Source organism: Pelmatolapia mariae, linkage group LG14 (assembly GCF_036321145.2).
Source record: "Pelmatolapia mariae isolate MD_Pm_ZW linkage group LG14, Pm_UMD_F_2, whole genome shotgun sequence".
Lineage (NCBI taxonomy): Eukaryota > Metazoa > Chordata > Actinopteri > Cichliformes > Cichlidae > Pelmatolapia > Pelmatolapia mariae.
The window spans coordinates 33,648,173-33,674,113 of NC_086239.1; the positions used below are offsets into that span (position 1 = coordinate 33,648,173).

At 42.8% G+C, this 25,941-nt stretch overlaps 1 protein-coding gene across 2 annotated transcripts in view; it reads right to left on the reverse strand.

Annotated features, from left to right (window-relative positions):
- Window positions 1-1,299: 1,299 nt before the first annotated feature.
- Window positions 1,300-25,941, reverse strand: part of cdon (cell adhesion associated, oncogene regulated) — a 33,862-nt gene continuing 9,220 nt past the window's right edge. The window contains exons 2-19 of one of the 2 annotated variants that reach the window (XM_063493624.1): window positions 21,553-21,691; window positions 20,614-20,892; window positions 19,953-20,099; window positions 19,046-19,189; window positions 18,661-18,948; window positions 18,310-18,579; window positions 15,228-15,502; window positions 14,714-14,888; window positions 13,277-13,393; window positions 12,477-12,680; window positions 11,543-11,724; window positions 10,151-10,256; window positions 7,726-7,848; window positions 7,265-7,456; window positions 5,667-5,977; window positions 5,428-5,507; window positions 4,220-4,482; window positions 1,300-3,338 (exon numbers count right to left, since the gene is read on the reverse strand). In XM_063493624.1, the coding sequence (XP_063349694.1) occupies window positions 3,184-3,338; window positions 4,220-4,482; window positions 5,428-5,507; window positions 5,667-5,977; window positions 7,265-7,456; window positions 7,726-7,848; window positions 10,151-10,256; window positions 11,543-11,724; window positions 12,477-12,680; window positions 13,277-13,393; window positions 14,714-14,888; window positions 15,228-15,502; window positions 18,310-18,579; window positions 18,661-18,948; window positions 19,046-19,189; window positions 19,953-20,099; window positions 20,614-20,892; window positions 21,553-21,625 (3,384 nt within the window). In that variant the 5' untranslated portion in view covers window positions 21,626-21,691 and the 3' untranslated portion in view covers window positions 1,300-3,183. The remainder of the gene's footprint in view (window positions 3,339-4,219; window positions 4,483-5,427; window positions 5,508-5,666; window positions 5,978-7,264; window positions 7,457-7,725; window positions 7,849-10,150; window positions 10,257-11,542; window positions 11,725-12,476; window positions 12,681-13,276; window positions 13,394-14,713; window positions 14,889-15,227; window positions 15,503-18,309; window positions 18,580-18,660; window positions 18,949-19,045; window positions 19,190-19,952; window positions 20,100-20,613; window positions 20,893-21,552; window positions 21,692-25,941) is intronic. The other variant, XM_063493625.1, reaches the window with a different exon arrangement.

Consider the following 25,941-nt stretch of genomic DNA (forward strand, 5'->3'; position numbering starts at 1 on the left):
TCCTAAATAATTAATTTGTAAAATAAACATATCGCTACTTATCTTTCTGCGCTGGTACCCTCATTTATTTTTCATCTAGGGTGAATTTCTTATTACTTGTTAATACTGTTGACTCTGAAGATCAGTTCATGTCAACACAAGGTATCATCAGTACATTCATTATGGATCCTGATCAGTCCGATCAAAGAAATTGCAAATATACCAGGAAAAATGGGGCAGTAAAGGGAATGGAGGTTAAATAAAGATTAAGAGTATTTTTCCCCTAATTATATCCAACAGGTGCAGTCAGCCCATAATCAGCCAGCTGCTCCAACAGCATGAAAGTACAAAAATGAAAACGTTGCAGCATTTTTGTGTGCTACAAAGGCTGACTGCAAATAAAGACCAGATATCCTCGAGGGAGACTTTGATTATTAGTCTTAAAGCATTCTGCACATGAGCTCATCCTTTGCAGGGGCCCGCTGGAACACCGCTGGACTTCATCCAACAACAACACGCTTCACTTGTGGTTTGTGACATCTCAAGGATAAAACCGCCCGTGGCTGAATCAACCAAGTTAACAGCACACTGCCCGATTCATAAGAATTGCATTCATTCAGGGTGTGCTGAAGAGGGGAGAGAGGAAGAATGGTGGGCGGAGGGAAGAGAGACTGGCGTTAACAGATCCGCTCTGCAGCAAGGGGCAAAAATTCCAGGGCGGACAATAAGCTTTCTTGTTCCCATGGGCTCCTTAATGAAGGGGTGTAGCTGTGTGGGTAGAGGGTGCAGGGCAGGGCTGGGAGAGAGTGCCGACTGACAGACGTGGGAGATGGAGAAGCAGCTCATTTAGAGACAACCCTGTCCTTATCTTTTCCCCATCATCCCAGGCTGCTTCTGTCAGCATCCCCTCTCCCTCCCCGGATAATTTCTCCTTCATTTCCAGCTTCATTTCCTATCCATTGTTTTGTTCTCTTTTTTCTTTCCAAACAGCAACAATAGACACTGTATGGACATAAAATAAATGCTAAGAGGAAACTTGAGTCTGCTTATGTAATGGTTAGTTTGGGGCCATTAGGTACTTTTTTCTCTTTCTCACAATCAAATCAGTGTAAATTTAAATAACTAGAGTTTCAGGGCTGCCAAAACTTCTACAGACTCTTCTTGGGAAAGTCAGCTTAATGGACTCTGGCTGCCTTAATGGCACAACAACCTCCATCAAAAATAAAAATAACAGCCGGAAGATGCTGCGCCACGCCTCAGCAGTAGGCGAGCAAATCCAGGAGCCAGGAATATCCCGTATACCATCAGTGGGAGGAGAAATGCCATGCGAGCCAGGGCCTGAGGACTGGCAGCCAACTCTGGCAAAAATCACAGGCAGACAGGCACCAAGCATGGAAAGCCTGCACCGCAGTCATCCTCAGTGAAGCACAGCCAGCCCCGTCATCCGCCTGCTGCAACCCTATCAACTTCAATCAGCCAACACACCATGAAGATTATTTTAAAACCAATAGAGGTTTTAAGCCTTTAGAAAATGGATTTGGGCAACACAGGCTGAAACTTGAGGAGAATATTGTACAAGTGTTTTATGAATGAGTTATCTGCACAGCAGGAACATCACACGGCAACTTTTCACAATTGATTTGCTGGTTTCCTCTATTTGGTGCTTTTCTCACTGTCTGCCATGTTTTTCTCACTCTGGTTTTTTCCTCACAGAAATTGTAAAATTCTGCAGCAGTAGATTCTGGTACTCGACAAAAGCCACTAAAAGCTTCAGTTCACTGGTGACACAAAATATTATAATGCCCTTTCAAGCATGAGAAGCATTAGAATCTTTGCTACTTCTAGCAAATAACTACACCGAACTTTTAACCTAGAAATTCAGACATCAGCACAATCTGATGTCACATGGACCAGCTGTTGACTGCGTCTCACGGGTAACTCTGTCAGGTAATGTCTTGCGAGTTTCGGTTTAAAGAAAACTGGCTACATTCTCCTACTTAGCCCTTTATGATACCTGGCCATGCAGTGAGTTTCATTTCATTCTTTCGTCTCTGAGACATTTCTGCAGACTAACACAATAACTCACTTTACAGACTTAATAACACTGTGTTGTCCCTGATTTTGTTATGGCCATTCCCCCCCCTGCAAAATAAGACATTAAAAACTGTTTTCTTTGTAAAGTGGCTGACCCTTTGTTTTTAGAACTAGCGATGCCACACTGATGAGAGGACTTAAGATTTCTTTGCACAGAGTATTTCCTGCTGTTCGTAGAAACATTCTGCCTGTGGCCAGGCATTTGCACTGATGCATTGCAAAGTTATCTAGGCTGCTCACACTTAACATTTCTGTTTTAATGTAACTACTCAATTTCTCTAATAGATTGCGGTCAGCAGGTCAACAGAGCTCTCAAAGTTAACTGGATTTTGTGTAAAGTGATGACTTATCAAACAGTCAGTGAAGCAAAGCGCATCAGCCTTAATCTGAACAGTGCAGGGAGCGTTCACCCCATTCAGGGGTCACTGCAGTGGAACAGCCCATCACAGAGCCACACCAAAGGCCTGCCAGAAATATCGATGGGTTTGGATCGAGGCGGGGAAATTCACTACGGCAATCATTCATCGGGTGCTGCACATGAAGGAGGTCAGGAAAGACATTGAAAAAGGTTGTTGTTGACTCTCCCACATCTTTTTTTTTTATATTATTACAAAACTTTACACAGACAACTGCTAATCTCCACACTTGAGTGGAACACATAGGGACACAACACAACAAAAAATAAAAAGTATTTCTCATTCAAAAGGCATAAATAATATAAAAGACAAACTTTTTTCTTTAAAACAGATACATTCATATGAAATAATATTTTACTACTACAAAAAAATAAATAAGTCATCTAAAGAGTTTTTGATCTTTTATGAGACTCTTCCCGCCAGTGGGATATAGTGTCTTTTCGCTTCTCTCCGTCTGACTGTGCTCTCAGTCTCTTGTAGTCCCTCTTTTTCCCCCACATTGCTCATGTCAGCTCAGGCCAATCAACACTTTAGTGTCCTCTTCACCATAACATGCAGTGTCTCTGACTATCCCATCGCTTGCCGGTCTTCCTTTTTTCCACTCTTGATACTTCCACAGCTCTCGTTCAGTCTCTCTGTCTGTTTTCTCTAAACTTCCAAACTGTGGGAGAGTGTGCTTGTGTGTGGGCTATGTTCAGGCCTCCTGCGGGTCAGGCTGGATAAGCTCTCCCGCCAGGCTGCTGCTGGAGATCCACCCAGGCTTTTCGTCACAGTCCAAGTCTGGCAGGCCAAGACTCTCCCAGCGCACCACAGGCCCCTCCGTGTCCACACACTCCGGCTCCTCCCCAGCTGCACACAGAGCGAGAGAGAGCGAGAGAGAGCGAGAGGCTTTGGTTTACTCTTTGTATTAAAAAAGACAAGCAGAGATTCTGGAGAGGCCCACAGTGTAATTTGTGGTGACGCCGCATAGTTTGTCTGCATACAACATCAGGATTGGCAGTGATATAAAAATCTACTAGCAATGCAACAGTGCTGAACCGTGAGCATCTAGAAGTAAATGTTTTAACTTAATGCGCTAATTTCTTAAAGCAACAGACCGATGTTTTTACTTGTTAAAAGATAGATATGGGATCTTTTTCCCACTAGGAAATGTGTAGAAAACATCAGCCTACCAGCACTGTAAGTACTGGGTCACCTTCACATTGCATCCACTCGGCCATGAAAATCAATGCCACGAACTTTCTGCTGCACAGTTTTTGCACTGATGGGCAGAGAAGGTTTGGAGCTCTGCAGTTATTGAGTCAGCAGATTGTTGGTGACTTTTACACTCTAAGTGCCTCAGCACTCAGCGACCCCACTCTGCAACGGCTCTTACATGGTCTAAAACTTTGTGGTCGAGTTGACGTGGTTCCTTAAACTCTTCCACTTTGCAATAGTGACTCACTCTTTCACCCACTTCTTGAGTTATGATCAAGGAAAATAATGAGACCGGGATATCATAACAGCTACATAACGTTAAGGCGACAAGGTTGTCCCCGCCTACATCTTGTTCTATAGCCTCATTATTCGACCGATAGCAAATTTAATTAAATGATCTGTAATCATGTGAGAAGCTTGGAAATAACTTTGAAATTTCATTGCATAATAGGTGCAGTGAGAAGATGCAGAAATGGAAGACAAAATACATGGAAAGACTTTTAAACTTTTTTTTCTGGAAAAATGTGTCTCACCAGTGTTGTCTGCTAGATAGTTTTCATTGTTGCTGATCAGACAGCAGGAATGCTGTGAGGGTGAGGACTCTTTGTGCTCATCTGATCGGTATCCTGTGTTGGCCTCCTGGTCCACAGAATGCGTGTGGCTGTTGTGGCCGCGGCACTGTGATGAAACCTGGCCCAGAGGCACCATCTCCAGCCCGTCCTGTTGGCACGGCGCCACGCGATGCATTAGAGGGAGCGTGCCACTGGAGAAAGTGCCATTGGTCTTGTTGTAACATCTGGTCAGAGACAAACAGAGATGGAAGGGAAACATTCACTAATGCCCGTGTGTTGCTGAGTGCTCACTCTCTGACAGCTCTTAGCAGTGCTTTACATGCTCATTCTTTCTCTCTGAAGGTTTTCCACCAGACACAGAAAAACCCTGAATTAATATTACTAGTCCACAAAACAATGACAGCTCTAACACAACTGGAGCGCTCTCATAGTGCTTCAAAAACTGTTTTCATCAGAGATTACAGGCCAAACAGCCTCTAAGTAACTGTGACACATTGTGGTTTTGCTCTTCAGTGAAGTTCCCAAAAGCAGAGAGTTGCACGCAGCAAAGTTGTCCCTGTTTTTCCGAACTCAGCTTCCCTCAATCGGGACATGATTGGATTGTGACCTCACCCCCCTCTTTTCCCAGCAGCCGGAGGTAAATAAACACAGGACTCATTAGGTCTGCTGGCTGGGTGCACACAGGGTAAACTGTGATGCTGGGGACCCTTAAATACATAAACAGGACTAAAAGGAAGGCAAATGTGTCCGTGTGTGTGTTTGGATCTCAAAAGGGGCTCTTGAGCACTTCTCAGCGATATCTTAGTAGAAATATGACCGATCTGTATTTTTAGGCCCAATTTGAAGTAAACAACGTTAATTTGAAATCCCAATAATTTCCATTTCCAGATTTTTTTCACTTGTTTGCTTGCTTCTTTCACTTGATTTTCCACACTGATCACTGCAATTGAAAGTAAATAATCTTAAAAAGGGATGTCATATTTTCATTGGAGAAAAAAGAGAAGACGTAGGCAAACTGTACAGGGACATAACTATATAAGAAAAAGGCTATATAACTGGTATTACAAAGCCCATTGAGAAAAGTCCCGTTTCAGTTCACCTGCCAAGTATAAAATAGATCAAAAACCCATACAAACACCTTGCTTAAGAGTTAGATTATGCTATCTCACCTGTTGTTGTTGCAGAGGTTCTGACAGCTCATACAATCAGAAGACTCTGTTTGGGGAAGAGCTGTGTACATGCCTCCACCCTGACAGGGAGACACAAACACCAGATTAAGCCACACTGAACCGAATTTGTACCCGTGCATGTAAAATACCACCATTTAAAACATCATGGACAACACGAGAAATATAGTTTTCAGTCAAAGTTTTGGAGTATTTTGTGGCGTCACGACCTCAGCACTCACGTTATGATGGTGGTGAGGGTGTGAGTGCTCGCAGTCCCGCGTGCTGTGCGGCAAGGTGCCGTTGTGGCCATGCGGGGGACCAGGTGTGTACAGATTCCCCGAGCCGTTGAGCAGTGCCAAGCCATTCGGGAGTTTGTGGTGGAGGTGATGGCATCCTTGGGGTAACATCTGGCCACTGTGTCCATAGCCACCGTGGATACCCCCATTAACGCGACTGTTGCCAGGCAGTGTGGTGTAGTCGAGCACGTGGCCGTTCAACTCTGGTGACTGGTACAGGTAGCCGGGAGCATCAAACTCTGCAGCAAGAGAGGCTACAATCAAGATAGGAACAAGACCAGTTTCAGCTCTGGAGCAAGTTTAGCTTGAAAAATTATTTAGGGCATCAGCTGGAATAGTTTTGGAGATTGCTTAAATAGACAGAAAAATGTACAACTACAATTCCAAGAAAGCTGTAAATAAAAGCAAAATAAAATGATTTAGAAATCTTTGATTGGTCTGACCGCAGAACAGTTTTCCACTTGGTGATGGTGGCATTTTTGGTGGATGGCAAAGACAATGATTTCTGGAAGCGTTCCTGAGCACACGTAGTGATTTCCAGTTTTCAATACAGCTCCATCTGTGAGCTTGAAAATCACAGGCATCAAGAGTCTTTTGATTATATTATTTAGTATAGATTATTTAGTATAGCCTTCACAATTTTATATTATTTTGACATTGTTCAAAATTCTAGACGCAACTTGGTGAATCTCTGCCTATCTGCCTCTTCTAAGATGCTCTTTTTATACCCAATCACATTACTGACCTGTTGCTAAGTAACAATTAGTTTCAAAATGTTCTTCCAGCTGTTTCTTTTTACATGTCCACCCTTTTGTTGCCCATGTCCCAACATTTTCGAGATGTGTTGCTGCCGTCAAATTCTCGATGAGCTCATATTTTTCATGACATACTAATATGTCTCAGTTTAAACATATGTTTTCTGTGTTCTATTGTGAATCAAATATAGGTTTGCAAGATCTGAAAATCACTGCTTTTATTTACATTTTACTGAGTATCCCAGCTTTCTTGGAATTGGGGTTGTATGCATGGCTGTGCCAGTTTTGATGATGTTAACAGCCCACCAGACAAGCAACCAAACAAGCATTTCAGCACTGGTGACATAATTCAAATATCATATTGTAACAGGTATCATGTGCCCAACTGTTTGATCAACTATGATGTTGATGAACTCCGATGAATAATATGTGACCCTCATACTTACATAAAAGGTGGAAACCAGTGACCCAGTCTACAAAATCTTTAAGCTACAAAATTTCAGCTATTTACAGATCCAGCGGGTCTGATAAAGAGCTCATCTAACAATGGCCAACTCTTTTGCAGGCACTGTGGGATCTGTATATGCACTTGGAATGAACACTTGGAATATGTTTCACAAGCTGTCTTGGGGCCAGCTATTCTCAAAAATGAGTTAACTCTTGCATGCTTGCTGTTCATCTTGCAGTGTAACATAGAGCATGGTACGAGAAAAAGTTTGCTTTTCATACCCTGAGCAATGTTTGGGTATTGATTTTTAGTCTAGTCTAGTTTGACAGTAAACTCACTGTGCATGTTGTTCTGCTGACGATTCCTCCACAGACAGATGATAATAAAGGACACCAGGATGAACACCATCACCGTTAAAACAGAGCCCACAATCACGTAGAGCAGTCCTCCAGGAGGGCTTGGGGTATCCACAGGATGGGGGTCAGATGGGGTAATAGGGTGCTGGCTGGGTGATCCTGGAGACTGGCGTGCTGCAGAAGAAAGGAAGAAGGGGACATGAGGAATAACTTTTTACCCATTTGCGTTAAGGAAAATAACAAGGTACAGCACCAAACCATAAAATGCAAGCCATTGTTGTTGAGCTCATAAAACCCAGTACATTTATGTTGTGTAATTTTGGTGATCATACCCGTCATTAAAGTTACAGCCTTTGCAGAAACATGCCTGGACTTCTGATAAACTAGAGGTTTGGTTAAAGTGTGAGTCATTTCTTCTGCATTACAGCGTTGTGTTTCCTTACCTCTGGTCTCGCAGATCATGACGTTACTGTATTCACTCTCTCCCCCGTCATTAAAGCACTGCATTTTGATATCGTAGGAGGTCTCAGGTTGGAGATGTCCAATCATGTGCCAGTTTTTTATACCTGGGAAGGCAGGAAAAAAGGGGGACAAAGGTGAGAAATCACTTCCTCTACAAGTCAGTGTTGACACAACTTGTTTAAACTCACAGCCAGTTTTTCGCTTCCTATTGTCCTTCGCTTCAGGTTTCTCACTCAGGTCATGTTCTTTCCCCCTCTCTCTGCTTCACACCCAAACCTTGTCTCTTTCTCTGACAGTCTCACCAGGACCCAGACAGTTGCCTTATTCGAGACAAGCTCCATATATGGCAGCTTCATGTTTGTCCTGGCTTGCCTCCAGTATTCCCACTCCACACTCACGCCACTGCTGCACTACTACACACTATCACACTACTATGTGCTTTGAAATCACAGATGAGACAACTACAGTCTCCAACATGGAAATGCCACATTTCCTACAAATGAGGCTGAAATAAGCTGCTGTACTTGTCATGTTTCGTTTCATAACAAGTATAATAAATCGCTGCACATGTACTACCTATGTCCCGAGGTAATTTTAGTGGGAACACTTTTTTAGAGAGGAAGCATACACAGTCGGGTACTGAATCTCAGTATTTAATGTCAGTATCACCGCAACAAAAATGCCTCTAGGACAGTGAGCGACTTAGAAACTGCTGCAAGAAAAGGTCTTCTAGAAAATAAGGATAAGGCTGGGTATGCCATGGGACAGGTCTCCTTTGTGACCGGCAAGCAGCGATGGCATGAGAGTATTCTAAATCTGACCCATCCTTCCCTCATCAAGTCTAGTTTCAAAAGAAATAAAAGGCCAAAACCTTTAGCTTAAGACTAAAAAATGGGACTTAACACGTCAATAGGTGATGTTATGGTGACTACGTCCAATTTTTTATTTCTTCTACAGCCTTTTATTTCTCCAACTGCGGCCTCTGTCACACAGGACAAGAGATCAGTCAGCAACCTGTCGGCAATTTCCCGTTACCAGGATAATATTACAGTCACACTAAGGAAAACAATGGATGGAGACAGTGGCACAACCAACATTATTGCACCATGTGCAATGAACAGACTACGTAATTACCTTTGATATCATTGCTTCAAAGATGGAGGCAGTCAGTTGCCGTCCTTAAAGCAACTTCAGTGCATCAAGACAGCAATAAAAGGGCATTTAGATGGCTATCAGTCTTGCTAACGGTTTGCAATTGAATGGCATTAAGCTGGCAGTTACACGCAATCTGTTTGTGACTAACACGATTACTAACTGTGATAAAACAGCAAAAATTCCAAATCTGTTATTGTCTGCTGCAAATCTGTTCCCATCTAAATACACAGAAAATCACATTGAACAGAAATCCAAAATGTTCAACTCGGCACAGTCTAAATAAGATTGATTGTTAATTGTCGGCAGTTATCTTCAAACCTTTGCCAGTCTGTCTGAGACTGATTGCAGTGACTGTGCCTTGGGTTCAAAATTGGTCAGTTTTTTGGGTACTGCAAGTTAAACATCATGGTCACCAGTTGGTTGGCCTCAGCTACGTGCAAATGTGAAAAAAATCTATTTAATCACCAGACAATTGATTCAAGTGCCATTCTATTTTTACTCTAGTGTCACTGAACCATGAGGCAACCAGTCAACTCTTCTGAAACTGGCAACATTTTAGTGCAAAAAATAAGACAAATTCTTGTTTAGTCCCTTAACTTACATTTGTAACTTTATGAGCATACCATAACACTATAACACTGGGCTTTGATGGGTATTACCATTTTTTCAGCTCTTAAAATCTGACATTAAGTGTAAGCTGGTCAGAGGTTCCTGTTATTATTTAAAAATCTACTAATTTTTAAATAGTATAGCAGCGCAGCTATCCACATGTTAAAATTTATCTCTTTAATGACTGAATTTTTGGAATTTGTAACCTCGGTGTAATAACAAGCTGCTCGCTGGGGACAAAGACCAAACAGACATTTGTCCCTGGCGGTGTGGAAAGTCAAATACTCAGATGCTGGAGAGATGGGCGGAGTGAATGGATGCCCCTCCCTCCCTTCCTGCACCCAGCTCCAGCAACCTGAGCTGCTCTCGTCTGGTCGGGCTCATATTACATCTCTGGCCTATTAGCTGGCAACCATTTATTAAAAACAGATTTCAGAAAGCAGTGCACTCTCTATAAATCAAAGCGCCAAAATGCACACCACTCTCGACACAGTATCCATTACACTTCCAAGTTTATCTGTAAAGCACGAGCTTACATCTACAACAGGACTGGGGGAAGCTGTCGACAAACACTCTACACCGTTACTCACTCGGTATGCAGTGGAAAAACATACACGCGTTAAAACATGTAGTTTCACTTACCTTCAACCACGTCCCTTTTGTAGTCGCTGTCATTGTCACTGTCCGTGGGCCGGTAGTAAATGTAGAAGCCTTGGATCGGAGTGTTGTTGTTAGTCGAGGGACTATACTGGATGGGGATGGAAAAAAGATTATGCTGGACTACAGCAATCTGGTAAGCAATTATCATACAAAGAGAGGAAATTTTCCAGCACCTAATAGCAGGCCTTGTTATCAGCAGATGTACAAGACTGCAAGCTAGATTGTGATTGCACTGTCTGTCTGAAGTTCAGGAAATAATGAGGCTGTCTGAGGTTAAGTAAATGTGGGGAACTATCTACATCCATCTGCAACCAAAACTGTTGTAAGGGAGAAACAGCTTTGAAGACAGAAGAATCAAAACACAGAGGGACAGGGCCTCCCTTTCTTTCTGTTGGAGCAGAGCTCCTATCAGTACAGTCTGATTGGCTGCAAAAGAACCACGATCAGTTCAAACACAGGTGAGCCACCTGGAAAAGACACTTCATCAGCCAAACTTTTCCACTGTTATGCAGGGACAGGAAGTTGTTCAGATCATTTTGATGAATGCGCACTTAACTTTGGAGAAAATTACAAGCGATACGGCTCTTATAGGAGCCTGAACAGGAATCATCAGTAAAAGCGGAAAACATCATCGACCATGTTGCGGCGGGCATAATTCTCCACTCATTATCGTAGAACACATGTAGGTAAGGGCACGCGCTGTTTTTCTTGGCTAACATAACATGAATTTCCACAGCAATTGTTCAGCGCTCCAGTGGGTTGAACCGGAGATGCTGATCATGGCGTCACCCTGTATTTAGGCGTAAGTAAATCTACAATGGCATGGCATTTTGCACAAGTCAACAGACTTTTTAAGCACGGTTTAATCAGATCTGACTTAAGTTCCGGTGACCGCTGAAAGAAAAGTTACGGCTCTCTACTCATTCACTTTAAAAATCCAGTCCAAATAACTGAACAGAGCCACTGCCATAAAGGTGCTGAGTCCTAACAGTTACCGCTAGAATATTAACGCTTCTAGAACAAGAAGACTTTGACTTTAGTATTTCATTTTTATACTTTCTTGCTTCCATTTTAACAGTATATCTGTGGCTGTGACATCACTGTTTAATCAGATGAGAGATGACAAGATTTTTACACATATCCACATAAAGGAAATCCACAAGGAAACAAAAGTAGCCAGATAATCAAACACGACTGAAAAACGCTTTAAATGGTGATTTTGGTCAATGCACTAGAATACTGCGTGGACACAATTACTGTAAATACAGCAGCTTTGTGTAAAACTCACTGATAATTTTTGACAGTTTGTCTTTGTTTTTCCTACTAAATGCGCTTGTTTAAATGGCACTACTGTTTCCATGATGTACTACTCACAGTCCAGCGCAGCATGATCTGGGTGTCGCTGATAGCATCCGTGGATGAAATATGAGGCCCAACCACTGGACGGTCTGTCTTAGGAGGGCTGGTTTGCGGCACTTGGTACGGTTTTGAGGGAATGCTGTGGGGGCTCTCACCGTACATGTTCATGGCTACCACTCGAAACTTATAGGTGGATCCTGAGTGAGAAATACAACAGGAGCAGCAGTGTTACAGTACAGTGTTGCTAAGCAAAAACTGCAATTCTGTGTTGTCTGACTACAGATGGCTCTCTACTTATTCATTTAGATAGGGGCTTTAAAATTCCAGCCCAAATAACTGATCAGAGTCATTCATCATGATGTTGGAAACTCAAAGACTAATGTTGAATTTCTTAAGCAGGCAACACTCATATGATGCTGTTAGTTGGTGTATTGGAACTGAAAGGGGAAAAAACAGCTGATGGCACAGCATCTGAAATCTTGTTAATAGTTGAAACTTTATATTATTTATAATATATATAAAATTTGCTGATGTATGATATGATCTGTTTTATCCGGTTTATAAAGTTTGAGAAGCCCTCATTGCTTTGACCATAAAATTTTTATTTTCCCTTATTCCCTTATTAATAATTATCCCTAGGTATTTTATTTTATTCTCACTATTACTTTTTCTCTTATTTACACATCAGCATTTTTGCAGACCAGTGACAACTACAAATCAACATAGACCAGGAAATAATAACAAGAACTAATTGCTGTTTATCAATTGTTGATTTCATTGTCAGTGATGGGGTAAAGTTTTTGCGAGCCGAACGGCAGCATAAAGTTATTTATAAGAATTGTGCTATTTTTCAAATCTCCTTACAAAAAGAAATTCTCCTCTGGGCAGATCAATCATTTTCTGCATCACTGGACTGTAGAGAAAACTTGTGAACGATGTGTAAACTCACCAGGCTCCAGATTGCGAACCTCCACAGACAGCTTCAGAGGTGAGATGTTATCTGCAGCCACAACCCACTCGGCACTGCGGCCCCGTCTGTACTCCACGCGGAAAGCTGTGATCGGAGAGCCGCCATTGGCTCTCGGGATCCAGGTGACGTATGCTGAACTTTCAGTCGCCATGGAGATGGTCGGGCGATCGGGAGCCTCTGGAACTGGTGAAAAAAGCAAATAGGAATTAAACTCGTACCTGTCATTACTGCATCTGAATTCATGCAAACGTGATCACGGGAAAAGAAAAAAGTAAAGCACGCACATCACAGGGAAGCCACAGAGGGATGTATACTTACTGCCTGGCCTCTTAGTCACAGAGTTAGAGAAGGCAGGAGCGAGTAAGACAGAAAGAAAAGAGGGTTAGTGAAAAGATTAATGTGAGTCTCAGCAAAGTAGGGCCTGCTTGTGACGCAAGTAAATCCAATGCACGCACACAGATACACACACTCATATCTGACCCTAAAGCCGTGTGGAATCTCACAGCATCTCTCTCCCAAAGAGTCATTACGGGGTGTCAACTATCATCTGACTGTTTGTACTCTGAGGCACAAAGAAACAAAGCAGACCACATCTAAACATTAAGCTCTGCGATCTGTTTAACACAGTCTGGTCATGAACTCCACAGTAACTAGCTACATGACAGAAAGCCCCATAATTTTCCCCAGAAACATCCCACAATCACTGTCTGCACAGAGTCCAGCAGCTGCAGCAACAACGCAGGGCCTTTCAGACAGTCTGCGATTGTGTCGGCACCAACCTCTGTCATGTATGACAACTCCAAAGTGCGTGTTGGGGGTTTTGTCCTCTGGAGCTTTGGGTGGCACGGAGATGACAGGAGGCTTGGAGGGATTCTTGTTGGGGGAGGTGCTCTTCTCTGAGAGAGGAAGAAGAAAAGCTGGAGGTAAGAAAAACATCAGCACTGCCACCAGAGGACACACTTCAAACATCAGTTTTGTAAAAATCTGCTTACGGCTGCATAAAAATCCGTGTGTTTTAAATTGCACACTGGGACGTGTTTTAAACAAAATGGGCGTATAAAACCTGCAAATTGCATAACATTTTCTGTTGACTTTGTAGTGTAGAGTTTTCAAAACATATTTCTTAGTTTACGGCAGGCCTTTGAAATTGTTTGTGGGTATTTGAGTTCTTTGTATTTATTTGGTGACTTGTAACGGTTGTAAAGGACTGTATATTTTTATAGACTTCGTGGAAGCATAAAAGTTTATGGATTTAGTATTTCTCTACCAGAATTGGATTCCTAAAAGCAGGAAGAGGTAAACAGAAGATACATAAAAATGCACGTTACTCTTCTTCTTGTTCTGGTAGAGTTTGGCTGGGCACAGGAGCCCAGAGGTTGGCATTTTGATGGTCCTGGACTATTTTGTAAATGAACCACCCTGAAGATATAATCATATCTGTGGTTTTTGGCAGGATCCCTGGCTTTGCATATTTCTGACCAGGGAATATTTTGTAACCCTGCTGTGGTAAAGCGCAATTGTTATTGTGTTGGAATACTTGCGGTCATTCTTCTTTTATTTGTCTCTAAACAGACAAAAAGCATGTTCACGCTTGTCTACGATGACTGACACCGGTCATTATGATTGTGTTTACAATGGTGACTGGACGACCTGCTGGAATACCTGAACAGGTAAGGTAATAATCTACGATTACACTGAGTAAATGGCTGCATATAATAATAAAATTTCAATAACTGTCTTCATTGATCCGCATAAGATTTTATCATTTTTTCTTTATTCTGCGCCAAAAGCCAAAAGTTGAAGGCACTTTGTTTAGCCTTACAGAAATCACAAAGATCAAGCTAAATTCCTCAAATTAATATAATTGCGCAAAAACTACAGTAAATTTTCTTGCAACCCTAAACGAAAAATTCATTGTGCTTTGCTCATTTTTCTGTCCTCAGGAGACTGCTATCAGCGGAGAACATGCTTCTGTTTCTTCTCCGATAAATTTATTCTCTAGCGTCTGCTTAATGTTAGTGCAAAATGTCCAAAAACAACCAGACCCTCCTTAACTCAGCATGGCCCTTAATTTATTGCTCAATCTTTGTAGCTTTGGCGGGATTGAGAGTAAAGTTTTTTTCTTACAGCATTTAGAAATTCCCAGGAATATTAGCAGATACTGATTAAATAGTGTTTGAGAGTTTTCTTCATTATAAGCCAGTGACTGGACTGACCTTTGCCCGTGCGGAAGGTGAGCATGGCCGGCTGACCCTCGCCTGCTGAATTTCGAGCCACCATCAGCACCTCATAGAGACTTAAGGACTCCAGCTCTGACAGCCGCAGGGTCTTCTCACTGCCAGGCACACGGACCGTGTGCCAGCTTCCCACCACCGTTCCCATTTCATCAACCTGACACACAGACACATACAACAGCATGACTAAAAATGACAGTGATAGTTAATAATCCTCCATTTAGTCTCAGTTTAGTTTAGAAGCCTGAGCAGCATCAGTAACAAAGGCTGTGATTTACACAGGTGCTCCACAGTCAAATTTTCCAACTCCAGCAAAACCGATTCATGCCAACAAAGTTTAACTAGTACTGCTGCATGTTTTATAGTCAGAGTGAGACGATTTCTGAGGCAAATATTTTAGAAGGAAAGTGAACAGCCTTTTATTCATATTCATATTTGCAGGGTAAAATATGAGCAAAATATTTCAGAAAAGCTAAAGGAAATGATTTTTCCCTACCTTACGGTATTTAACAAAATAGGCGTTGATGGGATTGCCTCCATCGCGCCCTGCCTTCCACTCCAGGTCATACACATCAGGCTTGTGAGTCTGAGGTGGGCTGATGATGATGGGTGCCTCTGGAGTAGGACGGTCGCCGCTCCTATCAGCCGGCAGGTTAATCGGATCTCCTTCGTCTTCTGTGAGGAGGCGCTCGTGGCCCTCGTCGCTCTGTATCGGGTGGAGTGACGGTGAAGCTTCAGGCAGCGCACCAACAGTGGAACCCGACTGTGAATCTGTCAGTGAGGAAGATCAGAGATGATTAAAGTGAGATGTGATACAGTCGCATCAAAGATCAGTCAGATTCACAACAGACTTTGTTAACTTATGATCACCAGGCCACATCAGCTCAAGTCTCAGCTGATACCCTTTTACACATGCAATCTGCAAGCTGCTTTTCAACCCACTTCCACAGGTGACTCATCTTTTCAGTGCAGACTTAATCAACGTCAAGTCTACTGTCAGTGATGCCTGCTTTGTTCTGTGTAGGGGGTCTTAGTGCAACTTTCCTGAGTCATACTATTAAATACAAATGACTGTAGATGGAAACGCCTATCTTTGCTCATACTTTAGGCAGAAAATAAGATTTTGGAAAGTCATGTCTTTCATGACATTAGGGAAACAAATGCCAAAAATAACCGTTAACAGTACTATATTTGTTGATCTCATTTTTGTGTTGTGTATGTTCACTTTTTCCAATAAAATTGTGGATCTTTGTTCAGTTTTGTACAGCATGGAGGAGGAGAAAGCACCAAGAAAAGCTGACTAACACAGTGGCCCCGCCTGTGCACAAAGGGCAACTTGCTGGAAAGTTTTACATTTGGAACAAATATGTGTACAGTGCTACATCAAATCACACTTTGCTTTTTTTTTATTAAATCCTTGTCAGAGCCAGAGTGGTCCACCTGGGCAAATCATGCGAGCTGGGAGTCTTATTATGGCTGACATTAGCTTGGCAAAGTTCAGGTGAACTGTTGTTTTTTTTTCACAGACATTTAGAAGCCACAAAACCTGGGACTGCTCAACTTTGAGCCACATCTCAGAGGTCAAACAGAGTCACAGCTGAATATTAAAAAACAAAACAAGTGAGCAAGGAGGTAAACACCGCAGAGGCACACACACACTGCAGGGTCCTGGGTCCAGTTTCAGGCTGTTTTTGGTGTATGTGGGACCAGTTCACTTTGCAAAACAAACAGGCCTAGAGCTGGTAACACTAGACCTGATCCTGGGACTGTGGCCAGCTGCCACACATTCCACACACCAACCATTAAAATACCGGAGAGAATCAGACCTCAGCGCTACATCCAGCCCTCCACACGTTCCTGTTCGTTCCCTCCCTCAGCCCTGCAACACTCTCACCTCTCCACAGCTCTGACTCATAGCTCAACCACAGCCAGGGCTCCTACTCTGACACAATGAGAGAGGAGGAGGCGATTAAGGACACAGCGACCTCACTATTCTGATGGGAAGGAGTGGTACATTACAAGTGCTAGTAAACCAAGACAAAGATACATTGCCAGGTTCTTCCCAGAAAAAGGTCATTGCATTAGAGCAGAGCACCTGGGAGTGAATGTGGTGGTAAATCATGAAGGATTAAGAACAGAGACAAGAGCCTGGAAAGAGGCTGCTGGAGGACCTGTGGATACCTCCTTCCTGTGAAGACGGATCCAGTAAAGAGCAAAGTGTTTTGCCTCCTCTTGTTTCACAAGTTTCAGGCAGTAAAAAGGCCAAGTCTTGTGATGCACTTAATGATCTTCTGTCACTGATAACCAACAAATAATGACTTTAGTGGATAACTTTGTGATTAGGTTGCATGTTAATTCATAAAAGGTCATGAAAACCCAGACAACAGCATGATAGAATAACGCACATCAGCAGGTAAAAACAGGGTGCTGTCAAACCAAACTTCTTTCTTTGATGAATTACAATCACAGGCTACATAAATCAATAATACTGTTTAATTTGAATGTAATAGCATTCGATAAGCTCCGGTGCCTGGTACCTGATAACAAACTGAATTATCAGCTTGTTTCGTGTATAAAAGTGGTCTGCAGCAAAAAATATTCATTCCTGCGGTTTGTGAAAGGAGGGAAGCAAACGTTTTGCAGTGAACCCACCTGATGGTGACTTGTACTCCCTATGTTCTGCATGTAGCCGCATTAATCATTCTGAAGATAGCAAGGAGAGCTCAGGAATGGGGCCTTGGAGTAGAAGGAAAGCTTGGGGGAGACTGCAGGAGGAGGAGGAGGAGGGGGATGGTTGTGATGTATTAATAAATAAAGGGCAGTTGTGTATGATGTTGACAGCTGGGTGGTCTGGTCCTCGTCATAACCCTCCACGGCTACTCCTTACATTCCAGCGTCCGGGGGCTTATCCCCGACGGTGCGCACAAAGCTCACTCTCACGCTCAAGCTCAGTTCAAGGCTCAGGAGGAGGGCGGCCTTGGCCAAGCCTCCCCTGCCAGTCCTCAGAGAAACACATACATTCACACTCACAAAGCGAGGGCTCCCTGCAGATACTGTATGCACAGGCCCCACAGAGATCCCATCTGGTAAGATGCCTTAACCCTTTCTAACAATACCCTGAATTTTTTGTAACATTTACAATGCAGTGTATTTCTTGGAACTTCTAACTTTCGGTGTGTGGAACATCTTCAATCTAAGACTCCTCCATTTGTGATGCAAATGCAGGGAAAAGTCTAAGCAAGTTTTGGATATACTGGCTGTCAGATCTCTGCACTCTCTTGAACATAATGGGACCAGATGGCACTTGTCTTGTGGTACGCAAAGTGCTAAAAGAAAAAAATATCAGCAGTGAAATCATAACCCAGTTACTCCAAAATCTCCAAAACCAGACACCGAAACAATCTAGCGGCACGAATGTCACTAAAGGCTGAATGAAAAGTAAATATGTTTGTTTTTGGGATGAATTTGCCCTTAAACCTAAGAGAAGAAAACAACCTTTAGTTGTTCCCAACCTAGGAATCAACAAGGCAATCCGGTACAGCTTTTGTTGTTTGATAGAGATAACTGATCATACATACCTCCTTGAGTTGTGAGCATTCCAAAGGACTGCGCTGAGCTAAAGCCATTGTCCAGCAGACACTGATAAACTCCCTCATCCTGTCGTGTCACATCTGAAACAACAAGTGAGGATCCAGAGATCTGAAAGCGATGTGAAGGGGTGATGGGCTCTGCGTTGAACAGCCAGGTGATGTTTGGAGATGGATTTCCCTGGGCTACACAGATAAAACGAGCAGAGGAGCCAAGAGAGGCGAGCTGGTTCCCCGGTCCCTCGATGATGGAAACAGGCTCTGTGAAGGTGAGCGTGAAATGTTAAACATCTGCATCAAATAGTCACCACTCACACTCCTCTCTCATTGTGTTTTTCTTACCGAGAACCTTCACAGTATAGTTAGCGCTGACGAGAGTCCCCTGCTCCGTCTCAACAGCGCAGGTGTAACTCCCTTCATCGCTTCTCATTGCCTGAACAAAGGCCAGATTGTTGTGCTGTCGTTGGTGAGAAGGCCCCGGTATGACCTTGCCATTCTTAAACCACTTAGCTGCAGGTGCAGGACTACCAGACACAACACACTCCAAGGTCAGCGGCTGCGACTTCTCAATCGAAACAGTCTTTGGGGTTTTGGGATAAACGATCTGCACTGAGGAGGAGGGGTCTGAATCTAAACAAACCAAAAAAAAGAAAAAGACCTTTGTTGGTCTGAGATAACAGAGCAGACATATAAACGCTTCTCCTTGATTTAACATCATCTAACTTACATTTGACGGACAGCTTAGTGCCATGAGACTGTATGACGGTCTCCTTGGTAACAGGGTTCACTGCACCACATTTATACATGCCCTGGTGCTGGGCTGAAACGGAGATAATCTGGAGGTTGCCAGATGGAAGTATTAAATAGTTATCTGAAAAGAGAAGGAAAGGATTGAAGTAATAGGAAGGCCTCCACAGTATACAGCCAGCATGCATCACACCACAAGCAGATGAACAAAAGGGGACAAATGTATGGATTCCTTCATAACAGTGAACATTATTTTATGACTGTGTCAATTTAGCAAATTATACATTTTCAAAACAAATGAACAAATGGAAGTGTCTGTTTTGAGGAAATCATATTCACAGATGGCTTCACCAAACTTTACTTAACTCCCTCAAAGTAATCTTCACTTCTTATCAGAGTCTCTACACTGGAACAAATTATTTTTAAAATCAATAAAAACAAAGCAATAAAAATGAAATATATCAAATCAAATGTTTATTTATTAAAATAGATAGAATGAATATGTACCAATCAAGGAAATTTCATTTGACCAGATTCCATTAAATCTAAAACTCTGCCTTGCACTTATATAACAAAATCACATGAAAAATTTACATGTAATGAAAAATTTTCATAAAGCTCAAAAATACTCAAAAGGCCTCATAAATGACAGCCACCTTTATCTCCCTTTGATAAGTGATAGTATATATAGATAATATTTAGCGTAGTGCAGTGTTGCACTTTTTAAATATTCTACAGTCTATTTATATCTTATGAATAAATAAAGAAAACTCCCAAATTTTGGCTGACATAATTGGTATTTTTACAACTGAACACTTTTTGACTTTTTCAGAAGAACAGCATATACAGTTACAAAAACTACTCATTTATCTGAGTTTCAAACATACCTTTTGAAGCTTCCACCCAGTCCCCATGTATCCTCAGTCTAGGAATAGCTGGAGGAATGCTACGTGGTAGAGGACACTCTATAAGAGCAGTGCTCCCTTCCTGCACTGATAATGACCGCCGCCGGCCATCTTCGTATTTTGATATTTCTGCATGGATAGAAAAAAAAAATTGCCTTAGTTCAACTTTCCTTGAGTCCAGAATATCAGACATTTAATATCTTCTGAGCATCTGCACAGTCAGTGACAAAGATGATCAGCACTACTTGAGCTGAGCTGTTTGTGTTGGACCACTTGGTTTGTTTATTGTTGCAGTGAGTGATTCGACTCATGCCTGATACAGTTCCAAAGCAAGGCCAGCCTCTTAGCATAGTGTCCAAGAGCAAGAAGCATCCCAGCAGGAACATGCTGCACACAGGAAAGCCCAAAGCTCATTAAGGATACCGGTCAAGAGGCATCTGGAACGATGCCCGAGTAAAAGCTCCTACTGCTTCCTTCCCCTCCGCCACTCAGCAGCAGGCAGCTGAGGATAGGCATTCTTTCTAAGTGTTCAGCAATCACGAAATAGCCTTCCTTTTCTCAAGGCCATTTCCTCTCTTTCTTCACCACTGCGCTTTGAAGTGAGCGGGAGCATGCACAGGACTCTAATTCTCTGCATCCGTACCTGCTATGGCCACACGCGCGTAGCGGCTGGCGATGGCGGGCCCGTGGTCTAAGCGTGCCACACACTGATAGACACCAGCATGACTGGGCATAAGGGAGGAGATTGTGAGGGAGCCACTGCCAAGCTCCACACCAGGCAGAGTGTCCCGGTCCATGGGAAGGCCTCGGAAGTGCCAGGAGACCACCGCTGATGGAGGACTTGCAGAGCACTGCAGATGGACAACAGAGCCTTGACTCTGAACCAAGGAGGCGGGCTCAGAGTGGAAAGATGGATATTGAGCTGATGAGAAGACGAGAGCAGAGAAAAACAGGTTCAGACATGTGAATTAATAAACGGTAGGCTTGCTCAAATTATAAATCAAATTACAACTGTTGCATTGTTTTTAAAGCAGTTTTAATAAACTTACACAATAGAGACTGACTGATAAATTTGTCATCATATATACTGTGCAGTATTTGCCAATACATCTCTTAAAGTAAAAGGCAGAATGATGCTTGCGATAATTTATAAACAGTATAATCCAACAGCCTGTCAACAATTTCCCTTTTTTCAACAGAACTGCTTTTACACCACTAATTTCCAGTATTAATTTGTTTTTTGCTAAGGAAGACCAAAATGTGTAATTAAAAGGTCCAAAATATTTACTTTGAGTTGCACAAGTTAATTTATGGCCAATCAGGAGCTGAATCAGGAACACTCCTCTAAATCATCCACCTGACACTGAAAATATTTGCCTTTATTATTAACTATCTGTGTGTTGACTAGTGCTTCATTAATCTCCAACTCAAATGCCACTTCAGCTGCTATAATTACTGCTTTCTTCACCTCCTCATTTGTGGACAGTATCCACTGTGTTTGTCAGCTTTGAAGCTGATCTTCTTCCATTTAAAAAAATTATTCGTTGCTAATAAAAGTAAATAGAGCTGTACAACAACTCACATGAGCAGGTGATCAGCAAAGACTGGCTGAGACACAGCACAGTGGACAGGAGGACCCTTAGGCCACTGTCCATGGTGCACTTTGACCCCTGCCAGAGGCCGTGTTGTCCAGTAAGTACGTCCACGTCTGTTCAGCAAACCTGCAACACACAGATGAGTAGAAAAACATATCAGGCCACAGCTCTGCAGAGAAACATGGCATCATGTACGCGAGCGCAAGAGACGGCATGTAAACAAACAGCAAAGTAAGGAAGAGGAAACCAGAGGTGGGGAAAAAAAATCAATTAAGTTCCCGTTGAATCCTGAACGACAATCCCTCTAATCTTCACGACACATCCTCTTTACACACTCCTTGATCTCCACCTCCCACCCTCTCCTCTGACCCCTCTTCTCACCCACTTCAGTGTCTGTGTGGAGGCTGGAATGTCCAGCCTCTCTTCCCACAAGACCGCTGAGATCTCCTGATAATGGAGTATCTGTGGAGAGACTGTCGCCTCACTCTTAATATCACTCTCTTGTCACACTGTGTTGCTTCCTCATAGGTTCAATGTAGCCTGAAGTGCAGGCCAGACACACACGGTAAGACAAGAGAAGAGCCAAAGAGAGAGACAGAAAAGAAGTGGAGGGCACGTAATTAGGAGCATTCCTCCATCCTTTTCAACCAGACCCCCCTCCGAATGCAACGCCTCTTCCTTTTTCTAAGAGTAATCCAGGCAAGCTTTGATCCCGGGTTCCTGGTTGCTAACCAGGGTTTGAGCCTGAGACCGGCGGGACAATGGTTGTCCAGCTGTGATATTCACACTGGTGCTTCGTGGCTCGCAGACATTAGCGGAAGGGCCAACCGAGGCTGAAGGGTGGGTCAAATTAAAAGCATGATGCCTGGGTGGGAGCGGCGAGGCTCAACAGGTTTCTAACCCTCATTCTCTAACTAAAACATTGTTTCGTCCGCTCGACAATCAAGCAGGTCAATTTGGTTAGCCTCCTCTCGAGGGTGCAGTAGGGCTTGAAAAAGACCTGTTGGCGTGGGGCTACAATGAATATTTATTTCTGTCGTCAATTAATCTGCTAATTACTTTGCCAAAAAATAAACACAGGGATGTGAAGTGCTTACATATAATTACAGTAATGCTGTGTGTATTAGGAGCACAATTAGTAATGTGCAAACTGTAATTAATGTGTCAAGCGTATACTGTAAAGGTTCAGAGCCTCCTACACTGAGAAAGGCCTATTATACCAAACTAAAACCAATGCAGCTTTCTTTGTAAGAAGATTAACTAATACAATTTTACCTTGTCATGTTAAACACCCAATAGCAACTCTGAAAGTTATTGCCATGAAGAGCAGTGTAGTTGGGATGAAAGTGAAGGTCAAGTCTGAAGATAGGTGTGGTCTGACCCACGAGTAAATAGCGCTGGAATTCGAGGGTCAATGGAGTCTATCCCACTCTGACTTTACGCCCTCCTCAGACCTTCTTTAAATTTTCTTCTACTGTATTTGGTGTATAGTATATATGTATAAGTATGTTTAACTGGGGTAAAAACATTTTCTATGAAGGGTTCAGTCGAAACAGCAGTCTCTGAATTTGGTTACTGTCATGGATAGTGTGGCCTTTCGAGACAACTACACAAGGGGGTGTGAATGTTTTGTTTTTATATATATAATTTGTTCATTTAAAGACATCAAGAGAGTGACTACTTTAATGGACAGAACAACACAAGGTACTCTAGCAGGCAGGCCAAACTTCCACTAAATCGACCCACTGAACTGGACCTCTCCATCAAGTGACATCGACAAGTTGTATTATACAACCCAGCAGGTAAAGTGGTCATTTTGAAGCTTCAAAATGCAGCATTTAAGACCAATAGGTGACACCCCTGCACCTCTGTCTATATTTTAAATGCAATCTATAGTGGGGCTCAATATAATCAGAAGATGCTTTCTAGCTTTATGGTGGTGAAAGGTTCATAAATTCTTATAAAAGCCACAAATGGCAAGTCAAATGATTTATTGTGCCAACACTATGTATATGCATTGCTAATTAGTTAACACTGTGCATTTTTTAAGGTCATTCTGAATGCTGGGGTTTTTGCTGCCTTCACTTGATGTATTCATACCCACTCTCTTCATCTTGCTCTCTCTCATTCTCTCAGAGGGCATACTGAGAGGAGAAGGATAGAAGAGGCAGGAAATAATAAACTCTTCCAGCTCTAGGCTCACGCCCCTGCTCACCCAGAGGTCAAAGGTTATGGAGGAGTAGCAAAAGAGCGAGAGGATGAACCAGCGGGTGTCTGGTGGCTCTGGGACAGCCCCAGAGGTTACCTCCAGCTGTCTCCATTTCAATTACACACACAGACAACTAAATATTTCAAGCAAAACAAGAATAAAGTGCTTAAGAATTAATATTTAAAAATGAATTCTTTGTGAACGCTCTAGCCTGTAAGCTAGTTTACAACTGCCGAGTTTCAGATAAGGATTTAGGAACATGCCATGATGCATATGGTGTATTCTTTGCATTTTAGGCTCCATATTAACTGTGTCCATGCTACTTCACATAGATCAAACTTACATCTTTGCAGGCTGGCGTTTCTCCATCCCACAAGTTGCAACAGGCCCTGCACACTACCCCCATGTCATCAGTGGAAACTATCTTTCTCTCTCTGCCGGAATAATGATATATAATTACAATAATAACAACAGTGCTAAAACAATGCACAACCAAGCATGGGCACACTGGCACACAGTATAGTGAGAAACCGGAGCTTTTTTCCCTCTGGCTACCTTTCCTTCGCTCTCTTATTTTAACCTGTTCAGTTCTCCCATCAGGAGGGCCAGTTGGGCACTAAAGTTCTGAATGGATGCCCTTGTGTAAACACACACACAGCTGCCTATCTGCCCTATTGATCTGGCACAAAGAGGAAACACAAGGGCATCATTCCTGTTTCTTATCTTTTTGGCTTTCCCCTGACATCCGCCACCATGAAGCCTCCTCAGTGGAGACAGACACTGTGAGGATATCTCTTATCTTTCATCAGAGACTAGTCCTGATGCTGGCAACACTGGCTGCATGGAAAGGCAAGACCAATTTCCTATTTCCAGACACCCAGACAAAAGTTGGAGTGGTCCTTTTACAAAGGGGAAGTCCCTGTCAACTGGAGCCGGATCAGCCTGAGACCCTTTCTTCTTTTCCAGTGTTAATGGTGGAGTGTTGATCTCACTCCTCCACATTTTACCACCTAAAAGGAAAATATGTGGTATTCCCGTTTTCTTCCTCTCCTTCCCGAAAATCTGATCTTATGATACTGTCTGTTTTTGCACTCACAGTGTGGATGCATGGCCCTTCTCAAGGCAGGGTCGAGCAGCTATAAATCGAAGTGACATCCTGCATAAAAAACAACTGTGCACCGTTGAAAGATGATACACCGAAAAAGAGACAGTTTATTAAAAAAAAAAATGAGGTGGATGTGTCAGCGAGTTCAAGTGGAAACGTTCCTATTTTTTTGGGTGTGGGGGGTTGACCCATGTATATTTGGCAAATCTTTGACTGACACTTGGCTTAACGGTGCAACTGCAAGAAAAACATCAATCTCCTGAGACTTTGTAACTCTGTTTTCTGTGTTGTATTTTTACTTCATCTGTCATACTCCCTTCCGGACAACTCCACAGTACAGATATATGATTGAGAGGCACCACCTTTATTTTTCTATCAAGGGAGACATTCGAACAGAGGAATAAAACCATCTACCCCCTCACAGGACAAGCAGGATCCCTGGTGATGACACAGGAGAAAATAAACACACTGACAGGCTGCCCTCAGGGAAGAGAAAGGGATTTGAGTTCTAGGGCGATTAGCACCTGCACCTCTTTTTTGGCCCCCTCTCTGCAGGAACTACTTAAAGCCCCATCTGCCCCCATGTGGGACTGGCCCATATCCCTGTCATATTGGGTAAACAGGGACAAAAGCAATGCAGCGAAGCATCAAAGACCTGGAGGGCAGAGGAAGAACAGGTCACAACTGGTGCTGCTTACTGAGACAGGGGCCTGGCCTCTCTGCTTCACAGACAAACACAGACACCATGATGCAGCCCTCCAACATTAATGCACTAATTTTATATCATGTTTTTATCATAAATGACTAATAATGAATAGTAGAAGAGCACAAATTCATTAAATCAAAGGGTTTAGTTTAAGAAAGAGCAAACTGTTACAGGTGACCAGAACCAATTGAAGCTTAGAGATAAAGATGTCAAGGGTAAAAGATCAGTGGGGTGTAAGAGAAAGGGCAAGTCTTTTCTGGTATGATGGTCTAATCTGACCTGTGTGCCGAAGCGGATTCACATGCTATACCCCAAACCTGTCTGCACTCGCCCCACATCTCACTGACAGAGGATCT